An 18,936-nucleotide genomic window follows, 5' to 3' on the forward strand; every position below is an offset into this window, starting at 1 on the left:
TCCCTCCGCTTTATCCGCGCCTTCGGCCGGCTGCTTCGGTCTCGACGGCTTTGGCGGATGCCGGCTAAGGGTCGCCCGCCTGCGGGGTTTTTTTTTCCTCGGGTAAAGGGGAGACGGAGAGGGTCTTTCCACGCATACAGCCCCCCTCCCCACCTTTACGCTCTGCTTCCCGATTGGCGCAGCCGCTAGCCTGCCTTGACACCAGCCGGCGACTCCCCGCGTCCCTCGCCTCCCTCTCCGCTCGCTCCGCCTTCCCTCTGCCGGCTCTCGCTCCACCCCGGCTCGCTGTCGTCGTCGCCGTCGTCGTCCTCCGCCCCCCCACCCCACTCCTTCCCCGCCCGCCCGGCAGCTTCGGCAATAGCAGCAAGCAGCTGTCTGCGCCGACTAGTCCGCCGTCCTCTCCCAGCCGCCCGCCATGGCTCGCGCGGGGGCCTCCTCCTCCTCCCCGCCACCGCCGCCACAGCCTCCCTTGCCTCTCACGCGGGAGGCGGCCGAGGAGGAGGAGGAGGAGGAGGAGGAGGAAGAGGACGGGGAGGAAGAGGAGGAGGAAGAGGAGGAGGAAGATCCCCCAGGCCGGGCTCTCATGCCACGCTCCTCCCCGGTGCCCAGGCCTCAGCACCCCAGCGCCTCAGAGAGCTGCTGTTCTTCGTCAGAGGACGACGGGGAGGAGGAGGATGACGGGCACCACCAGCAGCACCCTTGCTCGGCCAGGCCCCTCTCTCAGCATCCCCCAGGCCTGCCTCCTGGGCCACTTTCCCAGCATGCAGTGCAGGGCAGCCCAGGGCTCCCTTCCCAGCATGCCCAAGGGCACCCTGGACTGTTTCCCCAACATGCCCCTGCGGCCGCCACCCCGGTGGAGGAGCCCTCTCAGCACCCCGCGGGCCGGCACGTGCTGTTTGCCGACGCCTTGGGCCTGCCCTTGGCACGCTGGCGGCGCTACCAGCCTTGGCCGCCGCCTTCTTCTTCTTCTCCAGATTCCCCCCCTGACGGGGTGCCCGCCTTGGCTTCCCTCCCTCCCTCCGCAGGTACCCCTTACCTTTTGCCATCTTTTGTGCTGCAACCGGTGGGGCGAGATGAGGACGAGACGCTTGAGCGGCTGCGCCAGGCCAAGGTAGAATTGGAAGAGGTTTTGCCCCCTGAGCCCGGAGAGCCGCGAGGGCTTCGTGGCACGGTGCGCGTGCTCAACGTTTCGTACCACAAGGCAGTGCATGTGCGGGCCAGCAGGGACCGGTGGCAAAGTTACCGGGATTACCCCGCCCTCTATATTCCAGGGGGCTCGCCAGATGGGGGCCTGACTGACCGCTTTGCCTTCCGCCTGGAGTTTGGCGACGAGGATGAGGAAGATGAGGAAGAAGGAGGAGCCCGGCTTGATTTTGTGGTGCGCTATCAGACTGAAGAAGGAGTTTACTGGGCCAATAACCAGGGCAAGAATTATAGTGTGGTGCTGAAGGGGGCGGCGGCTGCCCACGTTCTACCCACGAGGTCTTCTAAAGAAGGTGAATCCCGTCGGCTCAAGAGCTGTATGAGGCCAGTCAAAATCAGGTAATACTTTCAATGCCTTTCATCTACCGGAAGAAAGTGCATCTTTTGAGTTATCAGTTCTATTCTGGTAATCTTAACTTTCTCCAATGCAGTGCCCTCCAGAACAATTGGCCTCTCTAACTCCCATCAACCCCAAAGATGAAGTGAGCTGTAGTGGTACTCCAAGACTATCTTTCCTTTTCTACTCCATTCCCATAGAATTTATATCAAGGGCTTTTAAAAAATCTAATATGTTTATTATCAGTTAATCTATGTATCTTTTTCAGGTATCTCGAACCTTTCATAGGCTAAGAACACAAATGGACAAGAAAAAAAATGGGTATTTAGGAACTAAAGAGAAGTTTGTTTCAAATTCTTGCCTATTTTCTAGATTCTGTTTTCTTTTGTTACGCAAATGAGACTTACTAGTTGTACTCTTGTGTGATAGAAGCCTGCACTCCAAAGAAATCTAATTTACTATGAAGGAAGAAGAGTGCTGATGCATACTGCTTAGTCTCTCTTGCTTGAATCCTCCTGCTAGTGGGAGTGCCTGAACAGTGATTTTTGGGGGTGGTGGTGGTGGTGGTTGATGTATGAATCAAGATCTTCGGGATATGTCTCTGTAATCAAACTGAAATCAGGAATCGGCAATGATGGAATAACAATAAATAAAGAGAGATCTCTGGATTTAAGGTACTCCTGTCGGTAAAAGATTAGAAATGCCCTAATGAAAAGACACGCATTCACCCTAAGGCAGAATCCTTGGAAGTTTTGGCTTTACCCTGAATAAAATGAACATTCTCATAAACGTGAGACGGGTATCGCTAAAGATAATGCAATCAGCAAAGAAGGTGTTGAGATTCATCCTGTCCTATTCCAGTTAATCCTCAAGGTATTTTCCACACATGATCCAGAAAGCATCATTTTGCTAATTATAGAAAGGGCAAAGGTTTAAAAAGAGAAAGTTGAAGAGGACTGTTTTAAGGCAAATGCACAGTGTAGTCATTTGTATTCAGATTATGAAAAAAATGTTTTATGGGAGGTTCCCTACCTTTATGTATGCAGTAAAAACCAACGGCTGCACACGCAGCACTTTTTCCAGCAACAAACGAACCAACATGGATGGCTTAAAAATATGCACATAAGGGTAATCCTTGACTTGTGACCATTTGTTTAATGATCGTCGAAGTTACAGTGATGTTGAAAACAGTGACTTACAACTGGTCCTCGCACTTATGGCTGGTGCAATGTCTACATAGGCACATGATCAACATCCAGGAGCTTGGCAACTGGCATGTATTTAGTCTCCCAAGCAGAGGTGGGTTCCTACCAGTTCGCACCTATTCGGTAGAACCGGTTCGTCAAATCTACCGAACTGGTTAGAAGAGGTTCCACCAGTGGACCCGGAAAGCAGGCCACACCTACAGAAGAGGTTCCAAACTTTTTTGAAACCCACCACTGCTCCCAAGTCACATGATCACCATTTGTAACCTCCTTAGCTGGTCTCCAACCATCGAAGTCATTGGGGCAAGCAAGGTTTGCTTAAGTGCTGTGTGATTTGCTTAATGACTATAGCAAAAAAAGTTGTCAAATCGGGCATTTATAGCAATAGCAATAGCAGTAGACTTATATACTGCTTCATAGGGCTTTCAGCCCTCTCTAAGCGGTTTACAGAGAGTCAGCATATTGCCCCCAACAATCTGGGTCCTCATTTTACCCACCTCGGAAGGATGGAAGGCTGAGTCAACCCTGAGCCGGTGAGATTTGAACCGCTGACCTGCTGATCTAGCAGTAGCCTGCAGTGCTGCATTTAACCACTGCGCCACCTTGGCTCTATCACTAAGTTCTTGTCCCAAATGTGACTATAAGTCAAGGGCTACCTGTATGCATCTTGGGGCCCTGATTGGTTTAGGTTTCTTAGGACTATTTTTCATTTCAGAGGTAAATATACATAGGGACTGTACCAATTTGCTATCAAGGCAGGGGTTTATATGAACCATGAGCACTTTATAGCTTCCTGTCCACATGTTGTATGTCTACTGATAGCTCCAGATTTTCTGATTGACACAATCTTGCTCACTTTACCTAATGAACTGTGCAGGAGTTTTTGATGTGTCATTAAGGGTACCAAATTGTCAATTTCTGAGGGTTCCACCACAAAACCGCGCTCGACTAAACCGCGTCCGACTAAACCGCGTTGCTGACGTCATCAACAGGGCGACAACAGCGCGGAGACAGAAGCACGCTGTAAACCCTAAACCTAATATTAACCCCTAAACCTAACCCCCCTAAACCTAATCCTAAACCTAACCCTAAACCTAACCCTAAACCTAACCCTTAACCTAACCCTAAACCTAACCCTAACCCTTTACCTAACCCTAAACCTAACCCTAACCCTAACCCTAACCCTTAACCTAACCCTAAACCTAACCCTAAAGCTAACCCTAAACCTAACCCTAAACCTAACCCTTACCTTAAGTTGAATCGGCTTGCTTTCAAAGCGCTATTTAAAGCGCCCTTCTTTCTCTGCGCTGGCTGTTGTCACCCTGTTGATGACGTCAGCGACGTGGTTTAATTGGGCGCGGTTTAGTCGAGCGCGGTTTTGACGGGTCACGATTTCTGAGTACCTTATTTTGATCAAGTAGCCTAACTTCTTACTGTAAGAAATATTTTTTTTATTATGGTGTAAGAAATATTGACAGCAAGTGAGTTTGTTCCTTTCAGTACCATTTGTGAAAACAGCCCTCTCTAGACCAGAACTGGGAACCAACATAAGTAACAACTCATTTTCTATGTACTGTAATAAAGAAGATGGTCACCAACAAGTGATTATCACCAGTGGTGTATATTTTATAAGCATAGCATTCCAAAGCTTTTTCCATCTGATTCTGCAGTAGGCTTTTTTCTTGGAATTACCTTACTTTGTTCATACAGTATATATTGGGAAAAATTGGGAAAAATCATTACAACCTAGTAATTTTTTTTTAATCTAAGATGTTTCTAATACTGTTATAGATACTTGAATGTACACATGGGAGGAGGAATAAACTGATTTTTTTTATCATCAGCCTGGCCATGGTAGACAAAACACTACTGAAGCTTTTAAACTTTCTTTCTTTCCTGGTTTGCTGGTTTTGTCCATATTTCTGTTTCCTGTTGATTGTGACGGGATTATCTCCTCAACCCATAGTCATCAGTCATGTCTGACCCTCTGCCACTATGGATAGGCACTCTCCATATCCCTCTGTCTTGCACCACCTCCTTCACATTGGCGATTGTCATCCCATTATCATCTTTTATAAGGTCCACCCAGCAGGTGCTAGGGCAGCCCATTTTCCTTTTTAGCAATAGCAATAGCAGTTAGATTTATATACCGCTTCATAGGGCTTTCAGCCCTCTCTAAGCGGTTTACAGAGTCAGCATATCGCCCCCAACAACAATCTGGGTCCTCATTTACCCACCTCAGAAGGATGGAAGGCTGAGTCAACCTTGAGCCGGTGAGATTAGAACCGCTGAACTGCACGTAACAGTCAGCTGAAGTGGCCTGCAGTACAGCACCCTAACCACTGCGCCACCTCGGCTCTAGTCTTTTCCACTGATTACTCCCGGCATGATTGTTTTTTCAAGTGAATCTGCTCTCATGACATGACCAAAGTATGGACAGCCTCTGTTTGGTGATCTTGTCTTCAAGTGATATTTTGGGTGAGGTTCGGTCTAGGATTTTATTTTTGCAGCTTATGGGATGTGTAATAGTCCTCTCCAGCAGCACAGGTCAAATGCATCCACCCTTTTTCTATCTGCCTTTTTTAGAATGCAAGTTTCGCAGCCGTAAGTAGTAACTGGAAAAATTGTTGTCTTAACTAATCGGCATTTGGTTGCGAGGCTGATATCTTTACTCTTTCAGATGTTATTCACGCTAAACATTGTAGTTCTTCCAAGCGCTATATGCCTTCTGATCTCAGGGCTGTAGTCCCCACTTTGGTTGATTGCAGAGCCCAGGAAGATTTTTTATTTTTTTTTACCGTTTTGATGGTCTCATTGTCGATCTGCACTCTGACCTATGTGTTCTCTGCAGTTGTCCATTATCTTTGTTTTCTTGATGTTAAGGTGCAGTTCAGTTTTTTTTCACTTTCATTTTTGATTCTCAGGATTAACCTCTCCAGATCTTTCTCACTTTCCACAGGGAATGTTATATCACCTGCATATTTGAGGTTGATATTCCTATCACCGATTTTAACCCCAATGGTAGATTCCTCTAAATGTCCACTCCTCGTAACCATTTCTGTGTAAATGTTGGGTGGTGTTATAAGTGACAAGATTCAACCTTGCTGAGTGCCTTTTTCAATTCTGAACCATTTTGTGTCTCCATATTCCATTCTTACAGTGGCTGCCTGATCAGAGTACAATGACTGAATGAGCTGGATGTGGTGTGGTGATATTCTCAGTTCTTTGAGAGTTTTTCATGGTCAATTCCATGTATAGGCAATGAAGCACACATAGAGATCTTTTGGGTATTCCTTTGCTTTTTCCACCATCCAACATAGATTGACAATATGATCACACATTCCTCTTCCTTTCTGAAATCCCGTGACCCGACAAATGCGCGGACAACAATAGCGCGCCGACAAAACTGCGGCGAGAAAACCGCGATGTCATAAACGCGTCCACAACGCACCGACAAAACCGCACCCACAAAAGCGCGATTTAATTTAAGGTAAGGGTTAGGGTTATTACGTTGTTTTTTTGATGGCGTGCTTCTGTGCGCATTCGTCGGCACGATTTTGACCTCGTGGTTTTCTCGCCGCGGTTTTGTCGGCGTGCTTTTGTCGAGCGCGCATTTGTCGGTGAACCCTGAAATCCTGCTTGTGTATCAGGCAGTTCCCTGTTGGCAGTTGAATTCAAATGATGCTAAATTAACTTCAAGAGAATTTTACTCATACGTGGCATCGAGGCTTGGTAGTTGGAGCAGTCTTTCGTATACCTTTCTTTGATATTGGGATAAATATTGACCCTTTTCCATTCTTTTGGCCACTGACCACACTTCTTCCATACACTTTGGCAAAGTGCTTGCCAGTGCTTTTGTTGGCACTGGTCTCAGCAACTCTGCAGGAATTACATCAACTCCTAGGGCTTTTGCAGTTAGGCAAACTGATTGAGTGCTCAGAATACTTCCTCCTCTATGATATTGGGTTCCATTTCCTCAACACGTAGGGATAGCGGTTAAAGTTGCATTACTTTAGAGAGCCTATTCAAAGATCAGTTAAGAGGTTATTGATCCTGCCAGACTTTTTAACAGGAAGGAATACAAAGGATAGACCTGCAAAGTCCATTGCTGAACCAGATTTATCTATTAGCAAAAGGAAAGGGAAGAAAACCCACCACACCTGGGAATTTGTTGAATAGTATACTAAATGCTGTATAAAAAGCTGTTTAGTAGACTTAAGGAGTTCTTATCTGGAAGCAACATATCTGATTCTTATGATACTGACCAGTGGTGGGTTTCAAAAATTGTTCGAACCTACTCTGTGGGTGTGGCCTCCTTTGTGGGAGTGGCTTGCCGTCCATGTCACCGGATGGGAGTGGCTTGCCGCCCATGTGACCGGATATGAAGATGCCAACGACACTTGTCAGAACCACCTTAAATTACCCACACACAGCACTGGCATGCATAAGAATATGATGTAAACTTGTTTTTCAAAAGGCATCTTTGGTTTGCGTTAAAACAACTTCAACACACGCAATGTTCTGATTGTACCACAAACGCAGTAGTCATCCTTACCTTTCACAGAGGCCCTGAGTTTTATAAATAGGAGCATGATAGTGTAGAATAATCGTATCCAAGGACCAGTGGTGGATTTCAAAAAAATTTGGAACCTCTTCTGTAGGTGTGGCCTGCTTTCCAGGTCCACTGGTGGAACCTCTTGTAACCGGTTCGGTAGATTTGACGAACCGGTTCTACCGAATAGGTGCGAACTGGTAGGAACCCACCTCTGATACAGACATAGGACCATACTCCATTTATTTAATGTGTGTCTTTAGGAGGATTTCCCTCACCTTATGTTCTTAAAGGCTTACAACTAAGGCATAGAGCACGTACTTAGGTATGGGAAAGTAATAAACATAGCTGCAGATTGTTATCTTAGTTGTTTATCCAGGAGAAAGGAAGGCACTCCCACTAGGGTGGTTAAGAGAAGTTTGACTTAAGGCAAAGTTCCTTATGAGTAACTACGTGCTCATGAATATTGATCAGTCCAAGAAAGAGTTTTCTTACAAACGTACTAGGGGGACCATGGAATAGGTTTGTCAATGGATATAGAGCCCTATATAAAGAGCAGAACATGGGGAAAATGGTTCCACCACAAATGCGCGAATGACAAAAGTGCGCCTGACTAAACCGTGGTGACAAAACCGCGCCGCCGAATGAGCGCTGAAGCGCGCCGACAGAAGCACGTTGTAACCTAAACCGAAACCTAACCCTAAACCTAACCCTAAACCTAACCCTAAACCTAAACCTTATCTTAACTTAAATCGCGCTTCTGTCGGTGCGCTGTTGTCGGCGCGCTTTTGACATCGCGGTTTTAGCGCCGCGGTTTTAGCGCCGCGGTTTTGACGTTCGCGCTTTTGTCGGGTCACGGGGGAAAATGGGAAAGAATGATCTTGTCTGCCTGCCTCACAAATAAATAATAAAAACATAACTTACAAAATGGATGAAATGTATTTCTTCCACAGTTCTGTGTCCTAGATGCAATGTAGCATTTATATAAAGCATTTTTCTGTCTGGTGAAGACTAGAGGAGGTTGAACCCTCAGCTGGTGTCCATTTATCATGAATATTATTCTGTGTTCATGTGAAGTGCTGGATAGAAAGGTAGATTCAGCCCCATCCCCCTTAGGAAATATTAAAATTTGAAGAGAATCTGAATTTTAACAATTGTGTTTCTGTTGCATTTAGGGTGGGATGATAAGAGAGACTCAACTATTGTTTTGCCATGTTGTAATTATATCTGAGGAAGCTCAAACAGGTGTTTCGTTGCCTAGGCATAGATGTCTTATGGTAGTTTGGGATCCTTTTCATAAAGCAGTGTTTCTCAACCTTGGCGACTTGAAGTCCACAGGACTTCAAGTCGCCAAGGTTGAGAAACACTGTCATAAAGCCTTCAGTATTATTTCTAAAATCGTCACAATCCATTATCTTATTGACACCAGGAGACTTTGGGGACTGGTGTGTGGATTTTCAGACATGTTGCACTGTTGCAAAATGGTGCCATATTTTTCAAGTCAACCTCAGTTCCTAATGAGCATATGGATACCACACAGTTATATTCGATAGTTCCTTGATAACAGAAGGAATAATAATAGAAGTGATTTTCCATTGTTTTCTTCCATGGCGTTTCGTTTTGTTTTGATTAAGAGCCAAGGTGGCGCAGTGGTTAAATGCAGCACTGCAGGCTACTGCTAGATCAGCAGTTCAGCGGTTCAAATCCCACCGGCTCAGGGTTGACTCAGCCTTCCATCCTTCCGAGGTGGGTAAAATGAGGACCCAGATTGTTGGGGGCAATATGCTGACTCTCTGTAAACCACTTAGAGAGGGCTGAAAGCCCTATGAAGCGGTATATAAGTCTACTGCTACTGCTATTGATTTCTCAGTCTAACTACAATGCTGAAATTCCTGGTGGAATTTACTAGAAGGCAAACTGATCTTGTTCTCTCAGTTACTCATTCTAGAGTCCCGGGATAATTCCTATATTTCATTTATTTCGGTCACTTTTCTTGGTAGCTGGGCAAGTTTATAAATAGATAATTGAATTTTCCATCTCTTTTTTTCTGGAAAGACCCCAACGTATGATGAGGGCCCAGAAACATGGCCAGAAATAAGTACCGTATTTTCACAACCATAAGGCGCACTGAAAATCCTAAAATTTAATCAAAAATCGGCAGTGCGCCTTATAATCCGGTGCGCCTTATATATGAAAAAAGTTTGAAAATTTACCGTTTATATGAACCTTGAGTATTGAAGGGATCTCAAAACAATTTCTGTTTCACATTGCGCAGCAACAAACCTGAAGCTCGCAATCGAATGACCGCGAGCAGGCACGCACACGTCCCTCGGGTCCGTCCCTCCCGATTTTACGCTATTATCATGACCTTTACCCCCTTTTCCCGGTATGTTTGAGGTTGGGACTTTGCCTTGAAGCAGATCAGGTTTCCCCCACCCCACCCCCATTGATATCATTTTTTTAAAGGCCAGGTGAAGCATGGATGTCTCTAGGGAAGATAAGATTGTCCTTGAATATTTTAGTACCTACAGGTGCGATGATGGAGATAGCATGAAAAAGTATGGCATATTATTTCTCTTGGCACTTTTTATATTATCCAATAAAGGAGGCAATTAAAAATGCAATCTCATTGGGAGGTTTGTCACCATTCTATGTTGCTAATACTAGTATTTTTTTTTGCAATTAGCTCTAGATGGATTTTGCTTAGGTTTGCTATGGATTTGAGTTTCCTTGTCAGTGTCCTTAAAAGTTTTTAAAGCTTCTGCCTCCTTTCATTGCATTGAAATACTGCTATTATGTCACATTTAGTTTTCTGTTCTTTAGGCAAAACATACCCAGTTTTTTTTTAACCATTCTTCATAGAATTTAGCCTCTAGGCTACCCACCATCATTGATGCTTTTCTAGTTTATTTTGCAAGTCAATGGCAACAATAAAGAGTCATATGCGTATCATTTAGGCTTGCTGCATCTAGATGACCTAATCAGAAAACCAACATCCACTAGTATTTTGTACTACGGTGTACAACACATTAGTATTTTGTCTTGATCTATCTTCAATCTTTTTCTCAAGCAGCAGATATCTCTTCATTTCATGGCCACAGTCACCATCCTTACAATTTTTTGTGCCTAATAAAATAAACTGTTACTACTACACTTGCTTCTCTGCCTATTTTCATTAGGTTATAATTCAGTGTTTCTCAACCTTGGCAACTTGAAGATGTCCGGACTTCAACTCCCAGAATTCCCCAGCCAGCATTCGCTGGCTGGGGAATTCTGGGAGTTGAAGTCCGGACATCTTCAAGTTGCCAAGGTTGAGAAACATTGCTATAATTGCATGTTGACGTAATGTTAGGTGTTTTTTTTTAAACAATTGAATAGCTTTTGCAGGCTCTTGTTTCAACTGCATTAAGAGATTCCACAAATCTTCCTCGCATTCATTTGTCAGAGTAGTATCACCAGCCTATCTGAGGTTGCTGATGTTTTGCTCAGAAAGTTTCAATTCACTTTCTTTTAGTCCAGAAAATTATTTTCTTCCATTTAGCAGTTATTTCAGTCTTGTAGTTACATATGACATAGTTTTAAAAGAACCTTAAGACAGTGTTTCTCAACCTTGGGGACTTTAAGTCCTGTGGACTTCAACTCCCAGAATTCCCCAGCCAGCTGTGCTGGGGACTTCTGGGAGTTGAAGTCCACAGGACTTAAAGTCACCAAGGTTGAGAAACACTGCCTTAAGAAGCATGAGAGCTTGTAGTAAAGAAAGAAAATTCTGTCCCTGCATCTGAGAGACAGCTTCATCCATATTATAATGCCATTTTGCCCTCTGTAGCCTTTGGGCTGCAATGACATCTGTTGCCTAGCCCTACACTAAACATACTTTGAAAGGAGCTTCTGTGGTTTGTTTACTATCATCATTAAAACAAGTACAGCTACCTGGATTCATTCACAATAAATATAAAGTGCAAACAGCTTCATACAGGGCTTGACAGCGTAGAACACGTGGGTAGTGGCCAAAACCTTCATGGAACAGATGGATATTAAGGCAGAATTGATACGATTTAATGGAAGGATCAATATAGGGGTGTTCTAGGAAGCAGGTTCACACAGTTGACGCAGTGGTTAAATGCAGCACTGCAGGCTACTTCAGCTGACTGCAGTTCTGCAGTTCGACTGTTCAAATCTCACCGCCTCAGGGTTGACTCAGCCTTCCATCCTTCCGAGGTGGGTGAAATGAGGACCCGGATTGTTGGGGGCAATATGCTGACTCTGTAAACCGCTTAGAGAGGGCTGAAAGCCCTATGAAGCGACATATAAGTCTAACTGCTATTGCTATTAAGAAAAATATAGAACAGTTTGGCACAAGGATTACAGACATAGTTGTAAATTAATAGAATACAAACATAATATGCTACTAGCAAATCCAGGCTATAAAAATCCAGGCTTAGATTGCTAGAGAAAAGAATTAAATATTTTAAATGAACAACTATCACAACTTGACGGGCTTTTCAAGTAGCTATTAATTCCATATACTTTGTTGATTTTTATGTAGTTAGTTTAAAGATAAAGAATTTAACACATTTTTCTGCCACTTGTCATGATTCATATTGTATACTAGGGCAGTGACCCTCAACATTTTGGGCCCCAGGGACCAGTTCCCTGGAGAGAGGTTTTTCTGTGGACCAGATGGGGCATGGTTTCGTGCGCTGCCTGCATTCCCCGAATGGGGCTTTGCATGTATGCGCGGCCCAGTTTCTGGCATGCCACAACACGGTCCTGGTCCACAGGCCAGGGGTTGGGGATTCCTGTACTAAGGTGTCAGCGTTCCAAGTATCATGTAGAATTAAATCAGAGTCCAAGGCTTAACGATCCTTAAAGTTCCAATTTAATAAAGTAGACATCTTAGCACATCTGTGTTAATCCCAATTCTGGAAATTACATCAGAATCCCCCCCAGTTAAAAGTTCATGATCTTGTCCCCACACCCACAAATCCATCACATGGTCCAATCTTCTTCCACGCTGGGGTCTCCACCCAGTTGCTTCCGGTCAGGTGTAAAAGTGCGGAGACAAAAGATGACCTTAGTCTTCTAGTAAAGAATGAAAACAATACATTCCACAATCCTACTCCTGTCTATTCCCCCCTCACATCGACTATACCAATGAAACAGCATATTGAAATAAGAGAAAGTGTGGCAGGCCAAAATTCTAAAAAGAATATAATTGCAGGCCTGACATAAGGTATATAACAATTTTTTATACAATTTAAAATGCAATAGAATGTATTATACAGAGAAAGAACCATGGAAATTTACCTATTATTATCCAAAGAGAAAATACTTTTTAAACAGAGTTGCAAACATGTCTGCAAAAACCTTTAAGTGTGGTTTATAAGGTGTCTCAGTAGACGGAAGAATTTTAAAAAAAAAAGTAAGCAATGATTTAATTTCCCACCCTCAATGGGAACAACTGTTCATTGTGGTCTGATGCTATTCTAATGTTAGTATTTAAAATGAGTAGGTTGCATCTTGATTTTTCACTCTCAGCAGAAATCCCCACCCACCACCATTCATGTGCAGGTTCAGTGATGACCTTTGTAAGTTTGGCTTTGTCAAAGTTTGGCTTTTTTCAGGTGATCCTTTACAATTCTGGGAAGAAATTATGGAAAAGTCTCTTCTAACCTTCCCTTCTGGAGCCCTGCAGATATACTGGAATATAATTTCCAGGATTCTCAGCCACCAGAAGGTGATTTTGGTGCATCAAATTTATCCTGAATATGGTCAGGATAAGTTTTAAGTTTTAGTAGTGTTTATGGCAACTATTTTACTCGTGAGGTGACCGTAGTTTAGTAATAGCAATAGCAGTAGACTTATATACCGCTTCATAGGCCTTTCAGGCCTCTCTAAGCGGTTTACAGAGAGTCAGCATATTGCCCCCAACAATCTGGGTCCTCATTTTACCCACCTCGGAAGGATGGAAGGCTGAGTCAACCCTGAGCCGGTGAGATTTGAACCGCTGACCTGCTGATCTAGCAGTAGCCTGCAGTGCTGCTTTTAACCACTGCGCCACCTTGGCGATTTAACACCTAATTCTTGCAGCTGACAAAATACATTCACTGCTTTTTTTTTTTTGCTTAATGTGTATGTAGAGTTTCTATCCATGGCTTCTTGTCCTGCCTTCAGTAGTTTTGGAGAATACATTGACTCCCTCTTCTTTGTGGCAGCCTGGGAGATATTGGAACACTGCTATCATATCACCCCTAGTCCTTCTTTTCATTAAACTAGGCATACCCAATTCCTGCAACCATTTTAGCCTCCAATCCGCTAATCATCTTTCATGCTCTCAATGTGTAGTCCTCAATGGAACTTGATTGATTGATTGATTTATTACATTTATATGCCGCCCTTTTCCCCGAAGGGGACTGCATCTACATGGAGGGAAGTATGCAATGGAGTACCCCAAGGCTCTGTTTTAGGCCAGTACTCTTCAATATCTTCATCAATGATTTGGATGAGGGAATAAATGGGGAACTCATCAAATTTGCAGGTGACACCAACCTGGCAGGAATAGCCAACACTCCAGAAGACAGGCTTAAAATACAGAAGGATTTTGACAAACTTGAACATTGGGCACTATCTAATAAAATGAAATTCAATGGTGAAAAGAGTAAGGTTCTACATTTAGGCAAGAAAAACGAAATGCACAGGTACAATATAGGTGATACCTTGCTCAATAGTAGTATCTGTGAGAGGGATCTTGGAGTCCTAGTGAACAACCATTTAACTATGAGCCAGCAGTGTGCAGCAGCTGCCAAAAAAGCCAACACAGTTCTAGGCTACATAAACAGAGGGATAACATGAAGTGTTAATACCACTTTATAATGCCTTGGTAAGGCCACACTTGGAATACTGCATTCAGTTTTGGTCGCCACGATGTAGAAAAGATGTGGAGACTTTAGAAAGAGTGCAGCGAAGAGCAACAAAGATGATTAGGGGACTGGAGACTAAAACATATGAAGAACGGTTGCTGGGTATGCCTAATGAAAAGAAGGACTAGGGGAGACATGATAGCAGTGTTCCAATATCTCAGGGGTTGCCACAAAAAAGAGGGAGTCAAACTATTTTCCAAGGAACCTGAGTGTAGAACAAGAAGCAGTGGGTGGAAACTAATCAAGGAGAGAAGCAACTTAGAACTGAGGAGAAATTTCCTGACAGTTAGAACAATTAATCAGTGGAACAGCTTGCCTCCAGAAGTTGTGAATGCCCCAACACTGGAAGTCTTTAAGAAGATGTTGGATAGCATTTGTCTGAAATGGTGTAGGATTTCCTGCCTAGACAGGGGGTTGGACTAGAATACCTCCAAGGTCCCTTCCAACTCTGCTATTGTATTGTATTGTTCTTTTCTGTACTCTTTCTAGAGTCTCATCTTTTTTATATCGTGGTGATTAAAACTGGATGCAATACTCCAAATTTTTATCAAGGCATTATAAGGTGGTATTAACACTTCATGTGAGCCAGGAGGAGGACGAAGGACAACAGTACAGGTGGAGGAGCCCCATCTTCCACCACCAACATGAAGAATGATAGCCTATATAGACCATGGAGAGTGCAGCAAAATGGACTGGGGAGGGCCAGTGGCGGTAGTTCCTCGGGTAAATGTCACAGTTGTGCAGGAAGAGATCCCAATTCCCTTAGCTGGCCCAGATAGATACTATCATTGATTGTTTCAAAGGAATTGAGAGATCAGGGAGGGCTCAGACAGGTACACCACCCCTGTTTGAAGCCTGCCAGTAATTCATAAATCTGATCAGTGTTGTGTCAGCATTATAACCTGGCCTGTAAGTTTTTTCTTTCCCCAGCGATGGTGTAGCTGTCTCTTGTGCCACTTCATTTCTCAGAGTCTGGAGATTATCTGGGATCCACATACATAGAAAATGTCTTGGCTCCAACCAGGAGGTGTAGATGTCCATATAGTAGGCTGGCAAGTGGCCGATGCAGTGCATGTAAACATATGTAAGGCTTAAAGAGGAATGCCTAGGAATGAAGCACAAACTGGGGAGAGGGCTTGGCAGAAGATACAATAGTGGGGAAGTGAGGGAGTAACAGCTGCAGGGAAAGTGCTGGAGTAACAGAGTAGTGAGATTGCAGCAAGGCTTGTGATGGCATTGAACTGAGCATTCATGAGCAAAACGTTTGGTTGAACAGATGGTGGCAAAGGAACGGCCTGCCACTGATGAATCCGTTGGTGTAGCAAAAGCATTTAGACTTACATGCCGCTTCATGGTGCTGTATAGCCCTTTCTAAGCGGTTTACAGAGCAACATATTGCCCCCAACAATTTGGGTCCTCATTTTACTGACCTTGAAAGGATGGAAGGCTGAATTAACCTTGAGCTCTATCAGGATCGAACTGCTGGCAGTTGGCAGAATTAGCCTGCAGTACTGCTTACCGCGATGTAGCCCAATTTGCCCACATTTTGGATCTTAGTCATGACAGAATCTATATAGGCATAATCTGATCCGCAACCATTGTCTTCTGCTCATTCTAAACAATGATTAAGGCCTCGGTTGAGCTGTGCAACAAAGCTTCAGGGACAACCCTCTGGACCCCCACGGCCCCCATCAAGTGTCTGGGTGGGCACCCTGGCCAAATAGCTACTTTCTCCTTGCATCAATTTGAAGGTCAGCAGGGAGTGACTGACGAGGGACTAATGCAGAGGTGGGTTCCCACCAGTTCGCACCTATTCGGTAGAACCGGTTCGTCAAATCTATCAAACCGGTGAGAAGAGGTTCCACCAGTGGACCCGGAAAGCAGGCCACACCTACAGAAGAGGTTCCAAAATTTTTTGAAACCCACCACTGGTCCTTGGATATGATTATTCTACACTATCATGCTCATATTTATAAAACTCAGTGCCTCTGTGAAAGGTAAGGATGGCTACTGCGTTTGTGGGGCAATCAAAACATTGCGTGTGCTGAAGTTGTTTTAACGCAAACCAAAGATGCCTTTTAAAAAACAAGTTTGCATCATATTCTTATGCATGCCGGTGCTGTGTGTGAGATAATTTAAGGTGGTTCTGACAAGTGTCGTCGGCATCTTCATATCCAGTCACATGGGCGGCAAGCCACTCCCATCCGGTCACATGGGTAGCAAGCCACTCCCACAAAGGAGGCCACACCCACAGAGTAGGTTCGAACAATTTTTGAAACCCACCACTGGACTGATGACAACATTCACAGCTCTATATCATGTTACTACAATTCCAAGAGAAAACCCAGATCTAGTATGTAGTCTAGGCCATCAATAACCTAGATTTAATCTATGACTTTCCAAGTTATCTCTGGTTTTGAGCCCAGAGAAGACAGTTTGAAGTTCCCTAGAATCATCGGTCTAGGGAACTCTGGGTAAAACTTGGCCATAGCATTGAGTAGCTCAGGTAGGCAAGTAAAGTGGTCTTTTGAGGTAAATAAGATTAGGAAAGAGAGATTGCAAGAGCTACTAGAATGCTACTTCAAGGATATGGATTATAATAACAGAATTGTGAAGGCCTGACAAGAGTTTCTTTTCCCCTCCCGCTTATACCAAAGAGAGTTAATGATAAGTTTCTTCCTGACCTCCTTCTATCTTTCCAGACTAAGCTGACGTGTTTATAAACAGTTGTCGTATACTTTCTTCTCTGTACTACTCTGCACTAATACATTTGAAGTTACCCAACTCAGCCTTAAGGTTCATTTCACAAACAGGATCTCACTTCCATTGTCTCTGGAGCAGTATTCCTGTAAGCCGCCAATCTTTTTGGATGACAATAGCCATTTTCTGCCGCTACACCCTGATGCCAAATCCAGGTGGGAATATTTCCAAACAAGGACCTCTTTTCTCCACCAAGTCAGCTTTAGTGATGCATATCAGATGGGTTTTCTCATCCAACGGTAAGACGATGAGAAGACCAACCTGGTATGCCTTACCAAAACTGGTATTGATATCCTGGGTAAAATCATGAAAGAGATAGGCATCATTATATAAATAAAGAAAATAAATGAACGAGGTAGGCATTATTACAGGCTGGCCTTGTATTATGTAGCAGCAGCTGGAGGCCAGAGCCAGTGAAACTCTGGTGACTAGGCCTCGGGGCTAAGTACAGGGGGCTAGAACAATGTGACCCGACAAAAGCGCGAACGTCATAAGCGCGCCGACAACACCGCGGCGCTAAAACCGCGATGTCAAAAGCGTGCCGACAACAGCGCGCCGACAGAAGTGCGATTTAATTTAAGGTAAGATTTACATTTAGGGTTAGGGTTAGGGTTAGGGTTAGGGTTACGTTACAGCGCGCTTCTGTCGGCGCGCTTTTGTCGGCGTGCTTTTGTCGGCGCGCTTTAGGGCTAATTAGTCGCTCATTCGTCGCGCGGTTTTGTCACCGCGCTTTAGACACCGCGGTTTAGTCAGGCGCGCTTTTGTTGTGCGCGCATTTGTGGTGGAACCCTAGAACACTGCACTGCAACCAAGAATTGTGACTGCTCTTTCCCGGAGAGTACCCTACTCTCTCTCTTATTTCATCACTACTGTAATGTTACTGTCTTATTTTCTTCCTCATAATTCCTATCCTCCTCTAACCCTCCTTTTTCCTTGAAAAGGGGATTTGCAGCATTCCAAACTAGAGGGGTGTTTATTTATTTAACACACTCTAGTGGCTGCCAATTCCAGATGATTCTAGATGACTTAAATTTTTAAAAAAACAACAACATCATAAGCATCCAGAAGGTAAACATCTAACAGGGTCTCAATCAGTACTCTGTCCCAAGGCCTGAGAGAACAGCTGAATTTTCAATCACTTTCTGAACATCAGTGGTGGGGAAGCATATGGCTGTGTGAGTGTGTGTATGTTTGTGTGTGTGTTTGTGTGCGTGTGTGTGGTGTGACCAGTGGGCTTTTGGGGGTAATGACCAATGACACACATCCAAAATACCTGACTGTATCTGGCACCCGAATGCTTCAGCAAATCATTCAGCATCCAAAAATGTGGTTCAGTTTGCTACTCACATCCATACATATAGTATCCCATCTGGAAGGGAGCCAGGTACCAAGAAGGGACAAGTGACTCTGGCCCGCGCTAAACAAAGATCACCAGTTCAATCCCGTTTACTGCTCAGCCCTTCAGAGATAATGATATAACAAACCCGGATTTTTGACTGTATATTTTTTTTCTATGGAGGGACGTTGTCTTCAGTTTGGGTCATCCTAAATTTGCCTAACATACTTCAAACCACTTTCCACAGCTTTGAAGTAACCTGCGTCTCTTCTGCATAAGAGGCTCACAGCTTCTGACTCCAGTTTTTATAGGTTAAGTCAGAAAAGCAAGAAATGTTTGCAAGATGTTTGCACAGACACACGAGACCTGTGTCTTTTACCACAAACCACAGTATGAAACTTGTGAAGGCTGTGTGACATAATTAACAATCTGGGGGAAGTATGCAAATATGCCAGCTTCAGAGCTTGGCTTTGGATTTCTGTCAATCTCTTGGTTTTAGCAGCAGTTTCATTCGCAGTTTCTGTAATAAGTAAAACATCGTTTTAAAAAGAAAAAGAAAAAGCAAAAGGTTGAAGGGGAGAGGATTCTGTCTCCTGACTTTTAAGGTCGTTACTGATCTATTG

At 44.1% G+C, this 18,936-nt stretch overlaps 1 protein-coding gene across 1 annotated transcript in view; it reads left to right on the forward strand.

Annotated features, from left to right (window-relative positions):
* Positions 1 to 360: 360 nt before the first annotated feature.
* PPP1R3F (protein phosphatase 1 regulatory subunit 3F) overlaps positions 361 to 18,936 on the forward strand; it is a 41,565-nt gene continuing 22,989 nt past the window's right edge. The window contains exon 1 of the mRNA XM_087710920.1: positions 361 to 1,542. Coding sequence (XP_087567046.1) covers positions 416 to 1,542 — 1,127 coding nt within the window. The 5' untranslated portion in view covers positions 361 to 415. The remainder of the gene's footprint in view (positions 1,543 to 18,936) is intronic.

Source organism: Thamnophis sirtalis, unplaced genomic scaffold (assembly GCF_051295495.1).
Source record: "Thamnophis sirtalis isolate CommonGarterSnake01/CBP01778 unplaced genomic scaffold, rThaSir2_p1.2 scaffold_3, whole genome shotgun sequence".
NCBI lineage: Eukaryota > Metazoa > Chordata > Lepidosauria > Squamata > Natricidae > Thamnophis > Thamnophis sirtalis.